This window comes from Lepisosteus oculatus, chromosome 7 (assembly GCF_040954835.1).
Source record: "Lepisosteus oculatus isolate fLepOcu1 chromosome 7, fLepOcu1.hap2, whole genome shotgun sequence".
NCBI classification, from domain to species: Eukaryota; Metazoa; Chordata; class Actinopteri; order Semionotiformes; family Lepisosteidae; genus Lepisosteus; species Lepisosteus oculatus.
Genome location: NC_090702.1, coordinates 32252661 through 32266278, shown reverse-complemented (window position 1 = coordinate 32266278; position 13618 = coordinate 32252661). Strand labels below are relative to the sequence as shown.

Sequence of the window (13618 nt, the reverse complement as noted above, 5' to 3'; positions counted from 1 at the left end):
AAATGTATTTTTTAATGAAAATAGAATTTAATGCTAAAATATGTTACAATAATAAATGAATTGTCTATAAAATGTAAGTGAATTATTAATTAAAATATAAATGAAATGCTATAGCATTGTCTATATCTTTAGAATGAAGAAAAAACGATCATACCTTTATTTCAATATTGTAATTGACCCTGCTTGGCGTCCATTAGGAAGCTTGAGATGTGAGCTTGTATCTTGAGAGGGGAGACCCTAATGGCGTTATTAAGGTGCTCGTTGGTGAGACAGGTTTACAATTTCGATCTGATAGACATAATTAATACATCTACTGATGCTTCTAGGCACATCATCAGTGATGTTCCTGGGTTCGTTAGGTCATACACCCTTCCCCACATAAACCAGCTGCGACTGATCAGACCTCAGCTTGTGTTTTGGTGGCACTAAACTAATCCACATGGATCCACATGTGCATAGAGAGCTCTAAACAGTGATCGAGCTGCAAAACCTCTGCATCTAACCTTGATTGAGATGCACCTTACCTTCCAGCCCCTCCTAGCACAGTCACTGGCTAGCCCCTCACACTTGGTGAGTTTCCTTTCGCAGGCCTCCTCAAATCGATAATGTTCATATTACAAAAAGCAAACCATTAGCAGTTTTGCTCAGAAATGACACTAATGACCACTTCCATTAAGTGGTTTGAAGTAAACATCACGCACAGCTCCAGATGCTGGAAACCAAAAATTTGTCATTGAATTCTTGGCCGAGCCTCATCAAGGAGCCACTGAACTTTGTAATGTTTAATAGCCAGCAGTGACTTCATTTTCTCCCAACATTTAGAACACTGAAGTGAAATAGTACCTTTTCCTCCTCTGCAGTTGCAGTTGCTGTAAAGGTTAAGTTCAGATTTGGAAGCTTTCACTGCACTAATCACATCTGTAATTGTCTTCCGTTTCCTTTACAATTCACAACTCTGACTGTTCAATTTTTTGTCACAACTGTCAGAAATGCAAAGTAAAAGAGCCACACATCGGCTACTTGTGGGGTACTGTCATTTCTGAACTCCATAAAGGCTCTGATTTCCAAGACAGGTAACAGAAAGCAGTGTCAATTAAAAAATCACTATGTTGGATAATGGAGATGATAGCGATGTAACACTATAACAGAAATTGAAGTAGTAATTTTAACATCTGGTATAATAACGAGATTAAACCCCATTACTTTATCTCAAATTTCTAATTGGTGAATGATACTGTGGTAGTTCGAGAAATGAGGGAACTGTGACCTGCTTTGCAATTTGCAAGGAAACGGGCATATTGCCAAGTCAGTGCTGGCACACTACCAGTTGGTATTGATAATTGGCCAATCCGCACATTTTTTTGGACAAAAAATTTAGGTTGTAGCCTAGAAAGCCATAACCAGAATAATCAATACATTTAATAATGTCAATAATTAATGGTGAAGTCTTCAAATTAATGCCATTTGACAAAAGATATCCAGCAGGACAGTGTCATCAACTGATTCATCACAGTGAGTGGGAAAACCACTTGTACTTGCTGTAAATCACTCTAGCTATTTCATCAGATCAGCAGGTAATGCAGATGTCCTTCCACAGTGGTTGCCTCTAACTGTGCTTTGGAAATGGAAGATATAATTTCAGACTTGGTTTTGAAACCTTTAAATATTGAGTTGGACAAATGTTAGCGCTTGTGCATTTCATAATTAAACAATCTGTAAAAGCTGCAGTTTTTGGTTAACATATGAGCAGCCTGAAGAGCTGTTTCTCTGATTTAGTATTTACTAATTTATTACAAGACTGTCTCTCTCTTTCTAATACTACTCTCAGTTAATTTTATTTGGAATTTGCATTAAAACACAGGCTGCTTCCTGAAGGAAACTCTTTTCTTTAAATCCTTGTGCTGTGCTGAAAACTCTGACTTTGCTCTTTTTCCCGGCTGCACCTTTCACACCACAAATTAACCCAAATGCACTTGTCTTTAATAAACATTAACAAAAAACATTGTTCACCCACAAAATGAAACAAACATCACAAAGGGGTAAATATTTTTGCTTGTTTTTGACCTGTGTAACAATAACCGGTTTTTCCCTTAAAATATGAGTTGGCATTCAGGCTGCTGTACTCTCAACATGTTTGACAAACTGTGTGTTTGGATTTTTCCATGTTACTGTAAATCCCAAGATCCCAGGTTAGAGCACATATAGTGTTTGTGTTTTAATTATGTAGTAAAGTATGGGTTGGCATTTATTTATATATATATACTTTTTGATACATCCACCATTTCCTTTAGATGACCTGCACAGCCCTTTTTGCTGTCCAAATTGATGTTAATTCCAGCAGCATGTTCTAGTTGTTACACCCAACTCTGGATTTAAAAAAGATGTTCTTAAATCTTGATTTGTCATGTACTGTATGGCACATGTTTGCATAATAGAGGAAACAGTTAATATTTATTGCCATTGTCATAATCATAATCGATTAATATGTTTAAAAATTAGAAGTAGACTTCTCATTACAAAGAAATCTCTGCAACTTTTAAATTGTAAATATTGTAGCAATGTAAAATTAATTCACACTTTTAAATCCATTTTAAAGATTTTCTTCCTTAATAGTTTGATACCTCTTTAAATTCGTATTTGTATAGAATAAGAATCCCAATGGACAGTGTATTAGAAAATCGATTCTTCAACAATATGGCCAGAAATCTAAAAGTGCTTTTATTAATGGTAATAAATAACCTTTTCAATATACCACAAAATGCATTAAATCATCACATTTTTTTAAATTAAACAGTCAAAAGAGGCAGGTATACCAAACAAATGCTGTAAACTGAAATCAGAGGAGTATAAAAATTAGTTTTTAATATAGGATCTGAAAGTACTGCCTGACTTGCAGAAACTGAAATGTGATGGTATTTGGACCAACAGAACAGAAAGCATGAAATTCTCCTGGTGCCCTGAGCCTCATTTTGGGAAATGGCAGAAGGCAAGAGTACAGAGAGCACAATAGGGATTGTGTAGGGATAAACAGTGCATTGTAGCCAAGGCCCTTAAATGTAAGCAACGGTAAAATGGGAATTTTACACTGAACTCATTCAATCACTGCTGGATCATTAAAGTAAAGAACTTAACACAGGTGATATACAGTATACTCCTGCATTTTAGTTTTTGTAAAGATCCAAGTAGCTGAGTTCTAAAAATGGTGCAGCTGAAGAACATATTTGCCAGGAAGCTCTGCGTTACAATAATCAAGACTGGGAGAGATGTGTGTGGATGTGTGAAGTGTTATGGAGATAAAAAGCAACCTTTACAACACAGTAAACATAATCTTTATGTTTAAAAAGAACTGGTCCAAGAACAGAACCACGTGGGCCAGAAGTGATAAACTGTTTAGAGGAGGAGTAACAACTGATACTAACCAATTGTTCTTTCGGAGATGACTGGATAGACAACAATACCCCCCCCCCCTTCAGTTAGCAAAATCATTTGATCAGCAGTATCAAAGGTAGCACTAAGGTCCAGCAAGATAAAAAATCCTAGTCATCAGTCACTGGCAAATCATTAGTATCATGCATTGATCTGAACTGAACTGAAAAGGTTTATACAATTTAATTGCACATTAGTGAGCTTGTTACTGAACTGCCTGTTCCAGACATTTTGCCAAAAACATGACTTAAGACATTTGGTTGATAATTACTGATAAGGCAGGAGTCAAAATTCTACTTTTTTATAAAGCAGAATATAAACTGCAAGTTTAAGAGCCAAGCGATGAGTTCCAGACTTTAATGATTCATTGATAAAGTGTGTGAGATTGGGATATTTGAACATAGCAGGGAAGTAGATGCATTATCCAAGAAAGTGGTGAATTTCATTTTAGTCATGATTTCAGATAGCTGCTGAGAAGTGACTACAAGAAACCCTGCAAAGTGAGATGCTCTGAACTTGAGTGCATGCAAATTATTCTTGAAAGTGGAATAACAAGATACTTGCGAGTAACAAAAAAAATGGGCTTTTTATTTTTATCATATGGCCTTGTTATTTGTTCAATACTTTCGCAACCTTTTGGGTAAAGATTTGCTTCCTGTTTTGAATGCACTCATGTTAGTTTCCACTTCTGGTTTGTGTTTCACTATTCCTTCTGAAAAACTCCACAGGGATGACTTTGTTAATGCCTTTGATTTACATGGGATTTTTGATGAGTATTTGCAGACAGCTTCAGCTTTTCTTTTATTGTAAAACCTGCAAAATACAACCTATGTATTAACAATACAGGAAGAATATATTGCATCGGTGACTGGAAAACTAAATCTAGCTGGCTGGTAATCTGCAAACTCCCTTCAGATCTCCTTACTGCAGGCTCAAAAAGTAATATCCTTGTACAAAAAGAAAAAACTAAAAGGAAAAAAACATTTTAGATTTTTTATGCAGAAGTGCACCCAAACAAGAATAAAATATATAAAGTAGAACATGTCATTCAAGTACAAATTCTGAAAGTAGAATATTGCAGCTTCCAAATTAGAATATACGTATATTTGTAAGGATATACAGTAAGTCAACTGGAAGTCATTACCATTTTCTAATGGCTTAGTTCTGTTTTGTCATTATTTGTTAAAACTGCAGCGGTTTCCTAAGCCAGACATTGACAAATGCTGAGAACACATTACATTTGCCACATAAGATTAATACCAATATTTTTACCATTTATGCTGGGAAAAAAAAGTACCTACAGTACCACTCCTAACAAAGTTACAAGAGTGAAGAATATAAAGAAATATTTTCAAGAGTTAGAGTATAAATGAAACGATGCTATATCTGTCCTGTGGTGCTCTATAGAGTCAAGAAAATGTTTTAAGGTGTGTAGTGTTCAGACAAAGCCACAAAGGATTTTTCATGAAGCCTTTTCCTTTGTGCTATATTTACTCTTCTGTTCTGAAAAAAAGTATTGTAGCAGAATCAAAATTAAATGTTTAAAATATGTATAGGGAGATTCTTTAGCCTCTTAAAGGATTTCTGTGATACCTTACAGCTTCAACATTTTGCTTTTATTTTCAGAAAAGAGGGTCTAAACATAAGTATAGATCTAAATATTATATGAATATCCCCTGTAGCGTATATGAATAATTCATCATAGATATTTTGTTGAAGTGAAAATGATCGCTATAGACACTGTGCCTTCAGAGGGTCAGGGGGTTAAATGTGGTTTGTTTTCAATTACAGCACTGTTCTCCTAAAGGCTTTATGCCAACAGTTGAGTGGCCTGTAGGCACTAGAATGTATACCACTGTGGGCCAATTGCAGAATACATGAACATTTTTTTAATCCTTTTGTACCTCAAATAACAGACTGTAAAATGCTTGTGTTTTCTTGATGGCTTCTTTAGAGGTGTAAATGTATTTCTTTAATTTCCTTAATTTCTATATTAAATGGGATCATATTCTCCCAAAGGCAAAGCACATGCTGTACATATAGTTACCAGCTCCTTAAATTTGGGCCTCCTACAGACAGCACAGGCAATGACTCCCAATGCTTTAATTTGTGTTATGTTTGTGCTAGTTTGAGCTTTTAAAGCAGCATTTGTGTTGCAAATGGGGGCGGGGGGCTGATGTCACCAACAATGGCACTGGAGAACCAAATTGGTCTTATTTGTTTGTTCTGTGTTTGTGCTGGATTATGCCTTTCAAACATGCATTTGTGCTGTTTTGGATTCTGAAAGGAATTAGGAAGTCTTTTTTGGGGAGTGACATCACTGGCCCCGTACGTTTGCCCCCTGACAAACTGCACAGGGACTCCCAATTCATTTCCAATCCATATTGTTGTTGTGGGTCTAAATGTTGTTTCTCCACCCAAAAATAATTACTTATCTCAGAAATTAAAATGGTACAAGTGCTACTTGTAATGACTCAAAAGCAGCAAAAACTATTGCAAGGGGAGTGCAGTAGGAAGTGCAACAGAGTGGTAGTATTAAATAAAAGTTTGGTTTGTGTGAGTGACTTTTTCCATTTGTTTGCTTTTATTTTTCCGTCACACATGAAGGAAGAATGTGAATTTTTTGTATATATATTCAAACTTTATTCTAAAAAGAGTTGTTCATGTGTTTGTAGATGGAGCACCGACATCGTAAGAAAGAAACCCCGCTTCCTGCGAGCACACATCATTTGTTTGTGCAGATGAAAAGCCTCATGTGTTCTAACCTTGGAGAAGAACTGGAAGTTTTCTTTTCTCTCTATGACAGCAGAGAGAACCGCCCAATAAGGTATTTTTCCTTTAGCTCTGCCATGACGAAACATTATATACTGTATAGTCCCAAAGAAATTCCTTAGTTTTTAAGTGTTCGTAACTGTGCTGCTGGGGTGTCAAACATAAAAATATATTGGCAATTTCAAAATTTAGAACTTAAAAAAAATTAGATCCCCATTACTTTATAGGTAAAACCTAATATATTATTCGCAAGGTCTAAAAGACTGCCCAATATTACTTATTAATACCTTAAGAATGCCACATTATCAAAATTACAACATTGGTATTTTTTTATGATAGTTAGCCATTTAATTTAGTAAAGTAGTTAAGACAAGTTCGGTAAAAATTGTAAATTTAGCATAGCAGCTATTGTGAATGCAATGCAGATGTTTTGTATGCCCCTCTGCTATTTTCTATCACTTTGTTTTAGAGCCAGGAGGATACTTTCCTTATTTACTTGACAAAGTTACTTTTGACAAAATCTTAAAAAATAAGGAGAATGTTCAATAATGAAAATTATGTTTAAACAAGAACACAAGTGTCTACAACTAAATGAAATGCCTTCATTGTAGTGAAAATTTGCCTTCTATATTAAAAAATGGGTACTAATCTGTACTTTTTGCTGCACACATGGGGTGGGTGTATATAGTTGCTGATTTTATTTTCTCCAGGTATTGAACTAAATATCCTGACTTTTTTCATCATAACAGTTCTGTGTACTGCCCAATAATCTCAACTGTAATTTCAAATAACCCCAATTTGCAATGCTTAAAAACATAACATATTCAGAAGGTAATGAGTAAACTAAATTGAAGACACAATGACTGATTATTGCATTTCCAAAGGAGGTATTTTGTTGTAAAATAAATGCTACAGTATGTAATGGATTTCCTAGAATTTTGGTAATTTCTGGTACAGATATATATGTCCCACTTGAATTACATTTAATTCATATCTGGCCCTGCGTTTGACTTCATGAGTTTGACACCACTGCTGTTTGAATGCATACTGCACAATTCCAGTAAACTATGGTTTAAATTGTTGCATTAACAGGTCTGTTTTTAAAATGAAAAGGCCTCTGGAAGTCAAACCTCAATCAACAATAGAGTAGATCAAATGGCATTTGTGGTCATCCCTAGATGTGTACTGTTTAGTAACATATCTGCTTTGACAAATAATGCAGCATTTAGAGCTCCAGCGTGGTGCATCGTGCAAGCCTTGCCAATGTCCCAGTTATCCAGCACCTAACAAGAACATTTCTAAAAGATGAAAGCTGTCATCCACATTTTAGTTGGCAGAGCTCAGTATTTCAGCAACATCGTCTGATTGACTTCAACCCACGACAAAACTGTCTTGCTTGACTGCCTGAGCCAAGAGCATTCATATACCTTCTCCTCTCTTGGCGATGGTGTTGCTCTGAGATGGAGTTAAAGCTGTACTTTAGGATTACATGTTTGAGTCGTTTCTGATGCTCACAAGTAAAGATGATCCAGTAAAGATGCAGATTGAGCTCTATAGTCTAGACACCATGGGTTCAAGCCTGGGATATGTCATTCATTGGTTGTGAATAGAATTCTCCAAGCTCACAGCTGAGACATATCATTCCTTCAGGCTACATTGGGAATATATCTAGTAGAAAAGTGATTGGTAATGTTTTTTTTTACAAACCATATTAAGTAAACATTTTTCTTTGAAATTATATAATGCTTCAATTGAAAAGGGATATTGAACACATGTATACTGTGTTCAACATAAAGGCAAGATGGCACAGTGGGTAAAAGTAGTTAATAAGCTTATACTCTCCCCTGAAAGCCATGAGAAAATCATGTCTCCCTTCCTCTTCAAGTATTAAAGCATCCTATTGTTATTAGTCAGAGGCAGTTACACTGTGTCAAGTGGGTTTGTATTTAGATTTTTGTGGTCTAAACAATTTGCATAATGAAGGTAGTGGGTTTGCATATCCACAGCTGTTATGGGAGAGAAATTAAAGAATTTTTTGAGAGTGTGCAGGGTGGATTGTCAATTAAGTGAACCTCTAGTGTATTTAAAAACCACCAAAATGGGCAAACAGCATGAGCAGCTCTGAAGAGAAGGCCAAGCTTTCACAACTTCAACATATGGTGACTTTCTAGTCACATGCTTTGTGTATGTGACTGTATGTAGTTTTACTTGTCTCTCCCACATGATATGTCAATACTCATTTAATTGTACACCAGCATGTGGGTTTTGCAGATTAATAGTTTTAAAAATTCTCAATACATGAGCTTAGTGAATTAAATTAAAAGATTATATGATGTTTTTGTGGTTCTTGGGAAACTCTTCCCTGAAATAGTTGAAAAATGAAAATCGCTAAATGTGATTTCTTGACTTTTATACGAAGCAGTTCGGTTTGCTGCCTAAATACCATAATACTTAACCTCTTTCGACAGTACTTTTAATTTCAATTGTAATCTTTTTTTGCCATTTAGCGATTTGTAATTGTTAATTGTTGTCATTGCGAGTTTGCTTGCTTACAATTTGTACTCTGGCACCTTTTAATTTACATCAACAATTTCAAATCATTTTGCTCAGATGAAATACATTCAATTCAGTATTCTTTTCCAGACCCATTAGATTTGCAGTTTTTAGTCTTTTAAAATTACTATCAGGAATTTAGGATAATTCAGATGTTTGATTTTTTTATCTGATCATTTCTACCTGGAGTGAAATATTTGTCCATTCAGCAACAGAGTTTTGATAAATGTACTCTTTTTTTTAATAAACCTTAATGAATTTTGTATATTTATTAAATGTTCTTGGCATCATTTTGATTAATTGATCATTCCTGACTGACCATGATAAACTCAAGTACATTTCACAGTTGATGCCTCATCACAGATTACTGTCATCTCATTAGTGAGAGGGTTGATTTGGTACAGGCCATGAGTTAATCTAACCTGTTTAATGTGAAGCCTGAAGATACATGATGAAACCGATATGACCTGCTTCGACAGAACAATAGCTTTGTGAATAAATCAGTGTGGTGGAGATTGGATTGAGTCCAATCCACTGTTGCTTGCTGAACATAGCAAGCAACTTCTAACCTTACAAGATGTTACAGAAAATCGCACCTGTCAGTGACAAGTGAATGAACCTGTGACTGTTATGAGTAAACAATTAAACCCTCAAGTACTGTTTTACTGTTTTGTGCATTACCACTAGGTTCTTAAAGGTCTCTGGAGGTGTACCTCATGTATCCTATGCTTGACTTAGCCAACATGAAAAGGAACAGGAGTCTTGGCTAATTAGAGGTGTTGATTAATTGCCCAAGGCTGATCTAACCACCTTACTTTCTGACCTTGTTTACACCTCATATAGTAACAAGCTTCTACCATCCAATCATAGATCATAAATGTGTGTTTTTGTATGAAAGTTTTGGGAAAGTGAGTGAGAAGTGGGCTAACTAAATGCTAGCTAGTCTGTCCTCCTTTCTTTTATTTCGTTAAAGAAATCTTCAGCTTGATTTCCCACAGTTGTGTGGTTTTTTGAAAAGGGTCAAACACAAGCTACAATCTGGGAGACCACCCGTCACAAAACCTCAACAAGTTTGACATATTTCATTGACACGATCGATTTTGGAGTTCAGATGGATCAGAAACACCTAGTGGTATCGTGACTGCTGAACTAAATGTCCCCCACAGTTCAGTAACTTCTTGCTTCCTCACAGCTCTTGGGTCCTGTGTTCAGTTCCAGAGACTGTGGAGTTGTCATGGTTTTGTAATGTCCATGTGGGATTTTCTATCTCTGGTTGCTTCTTACAGTCCCGAGGCATTAATTGCTAATTCCTTAAGTACTGTGAGTATATGCACTGCGATGGACAAGCCTCATATGGAGTGTGTTGTCCTTCCTTGTTCCCTCTGTCTGATTGCACTCTGACTCATCCAGGCATTTCATTTTAGAAGAAAGGGGTACAAAAAATTTGTGGATGGTTGAACAGCCTCCACATATAAGAAACCACTTAAAAAGATGGTTTTGATCATGTACATTTGAATGCAAATATATCTCTAAAAGATTTAGATAAGACTTGTCTTGCTGTGAGGTATACTTTGCATTCATAGTCCATAAAAAGTACTAGTGGATTAGTGCAGCAATCGTTATATTGTTAAATTTTTCTTTTTGCCTTAGAGAATATTTATTTCTGACTTCTGTTTCATTTCTGTGTTTCAGTCTGGTCAGATATCTTCCTTCCTGACAGGCATGTGGTACATTTGATCTAATATTAGCAGATGAAATCATACATCTTTACCCACACAACTGTGTATTTATTTTTATATATTTTTTACATTTTTCTTTATAAAATAACTTATTCTTATGTAAGATACTTAATTATTTCAATCAATATTTAAATAATATCCTAATTAAATGTGCTTTATTTAAATTTAAATGGATGCATTTAAATCTGTTAATGTTGGACTACATTAGAAGAGCTTGCAAGCATCTTTGCAAGGAAAAAAGACACAACATTGCAACTGAGATGTGGCCATTTGGCTCACCCAGCTCATTTGGTCGCTAATTGCTGATTGATCCAGGGATATAATCCAGTCCTTCACATACTTCGTCTTTAAAATTAGCAAAACCGTGTAGAACAGCAGCATTTGTAAATTGTTACATTGCAAAATTGTTTCTTAAAATGTGCCTAGAAATGTGCAGTTATATGTCTTGATGAGATTCAAATAAACTGATTTTTTAGTTTTTAAGAATGTGTTTAAAAAACAAATGTTTTTAAAATCAGAAATGTTAATTAGCTACTGCATAAAAAGAGTATTTTTCCTGTGCTTTATCTAACTTTCATATAACTACTCTAGAAGCAAAAACCTTTTTACAAGAGACTTCTTTCAATATGCTAGCTTTCCATAAATTATACTACAGTACATACAGTAGACATGGTATTTTATCTGGCCTCATCTAATTACTTACTGTGGGAGGCTGCATAAAGCATTATCACTCTCAAATCCACTCTCATTGTGCTCGTATTTCAGATTAGGGTTTATTGTGGTTTATCTTCTTGGTGGGTGTCCACGTCTCTCATCTATCAGGATACAGAGCTAATTCAGATGGCATATTTCCAGGCATGGCACAAGTTCTCTCCTTTTGGCACAGAGTCAACTAATTATATTTTGACTTTTGTCTGGGCTTCAGTTACACCAGCTGGAGGTTGAACTCTCAGATTCATCACCAAGCCAGTAGAGCCTCTGCCGCCTATATGAACCCTTTTCAACCACTGCAGCTGCTGGAGATTAAAATAAAACGAAAGGCACAACAAAAGCAGGCTGAAAATGTTACCCAGGCAAAATTCATTTGTTCAGTTCTAATATTTGGCTGTCTTCTGTGGAGGTGTCAGTGTTCAATCATGTTGAGTTCTTTGCCCCTCCATGAAAGTAAACATTATCTCATCACATTGTTGGTCAAATTAAACAAGGCACTAATGTATTACCCATGCAACTAGCCTGTGCTTGTCCTGTCTGTGCATCTTGACACAACACTGCACGATAATGTACTTGGATACTTTGGAAGTCTGTTTATCTTCACTGCGGACAGCTCAATAATTACATTATTCATCTTATATTCATGTAACACAACAGATAGTCAAAAGGCTTTGATTTATGTGCAGTTTTGCAGAGGAACGTAGATTAGGACTGCCCTGTGATGCAGTGCTCAAGTAATACTTTGTACATGCTACAGCACTGCTCTTCATTCAAGTTGGGGGGCGGGGGGGGTTTCTGCTCATCAAGCAGGAGATTCATTTCCACTGTTGCATCTCTAGAGAAGCTGAAATAACTCATTTCTATTTGTCTTCGTTACCCTTGAGAGCCTTGCAAATCACACTTTGAAGTTCAATACGTGTAAACTAATTTTTGTATGAATTGAAGAATTAATATTACCGTGACAGGAAATGATGGAAAAGAATCTTAGGCGTAATTAGAACTGCAAACAATAACACATTTTTCCATAAAGTTTGGAGATTATATTTGAAATGTGGATAAATATCAATATGCTAATACACTGCCAGATCATTTAAAAAAATGTCTGAAAGACCCTGATCATCAACAAGCAGCTAAGTACTCGGGTGCAATGAGCCTTTGTGCATAGGGGCTGTGTTAATTGGAGACAAAGATTTCAGCAATGCAGTGTTAATTAGTCTTTGACGTGCTGCACAGCTTAATGCTAAGGTATTTTCTGGAACTGGCTACAGCAGCACTGCTGGATCGTTGTTAAGCAAAAGACTGCCATTGTTCTGATGATGATACTTTACAGGATTTATCTTGCAACTGTGAAAGTCACGTAACTGGATTACCCCTCTGTTCTGCAGTCAGCAGAACAATCGCAACATGGAATGAGCTTCTCTGTACCCTCAAACCACAAACTTCCTTTTATTCAGCTTGGAAGCTTAACACTACAAAATAAGTAGTTTTTGATCATATCTACTAGTGGAAGCATGAAATAAGATACTACCCATATTAATATACTGCACCAAGAAAGATAAACTGGTGAAGTTTTCTTTTTCATAATCTTCCAAGTAGAAATAATGATAGTTGATTGCCATGTAAATAATGGGATTGGGCTTTGTTAAATTATAAGCCATTATATTGGGACTTTTTGTTTTGTCCATTTTCAAAATGTAGTTTAAGCCTCCCTTTGCAAGTGCAAGTAATTTCTAAAAATCTCAGTCTTACACTGTAATAAACTGAATTCAGAATCAGTATTTTTTAGATTAATCCATTGTCTTAAAATGGTATTTTAGTGATAAAGAGAGGTCAAGTGGAGACATCATGGTTGCAGAAGGGTTTTATTTGATTAAAATAAAATAGTTCAACATCAAAGATTCTAAAATAGTTTTTAAGTGTTTTTGTAGCAAAAGTTGAAATCAATATTAACTTACTGTGGTAGTTAACTGAACTGAATAGGTGTTCAAATTTTCTGTCATGGGGTTTTCTCTTCACATCTTGTTGAATAATGAAACAAACTGGAAAGTATCGTGCTGCTGTTCTCTTACAAACATTAATTAGAATTCTGTTCTTTTTCTTGCAGTGAAAGATTCTTTGTGAGGCTGAATAAGAATGGTTTACCAAAATCTCCAGAGAAAACTGAAAGACAGTGTACTCTTTTTGTAGTAAGTGTTTTATCACCGAAATGTAAACATTTGTATGAGCATTCCATTTGGTCCAGAAGTTAGCCATTCATTTTGACTTTTAAATGACTTTCCTCTGACAGATTTTCTGAGGTTGAAATATACAGTATCCCTAACACACAGTGTTTTTATACACACCATATATGGGGATTTTGAATACATTTTAGTGAACAAATTCAGGAAATGACCTTATTAACATATATTAGTTTTTAA

The 13618-nt window shown here is 35.4% G+C and overlaps 1 protein-coding gene across 2 annotated transcripts in view; it reads left to right on the top strand.

Moving 5' to 3' along the window:
- LOC102684801 (dedicator of cytokinesis protein 4) overlaps nt 1-13618 on the top strand; it is a 156400-nt gene that overhangs the window by 66211 nt on the left and 76571 nt on the right. For both annotated transcript variants that reach the window (XM_015352639.2, XM_006633448.3), the window contains exons 8-9: nt 6102-6253; nt 13306-13387. In XM_015352639.2, coding sequence (XP_015208125.2) covers nt 6102-6253; nt 13306-13387 — 234 coding nt within the window. The remainder of the gene's footprint in view (nt 1-6101; nt 6254-13305; nt 13388-13618) is intronic.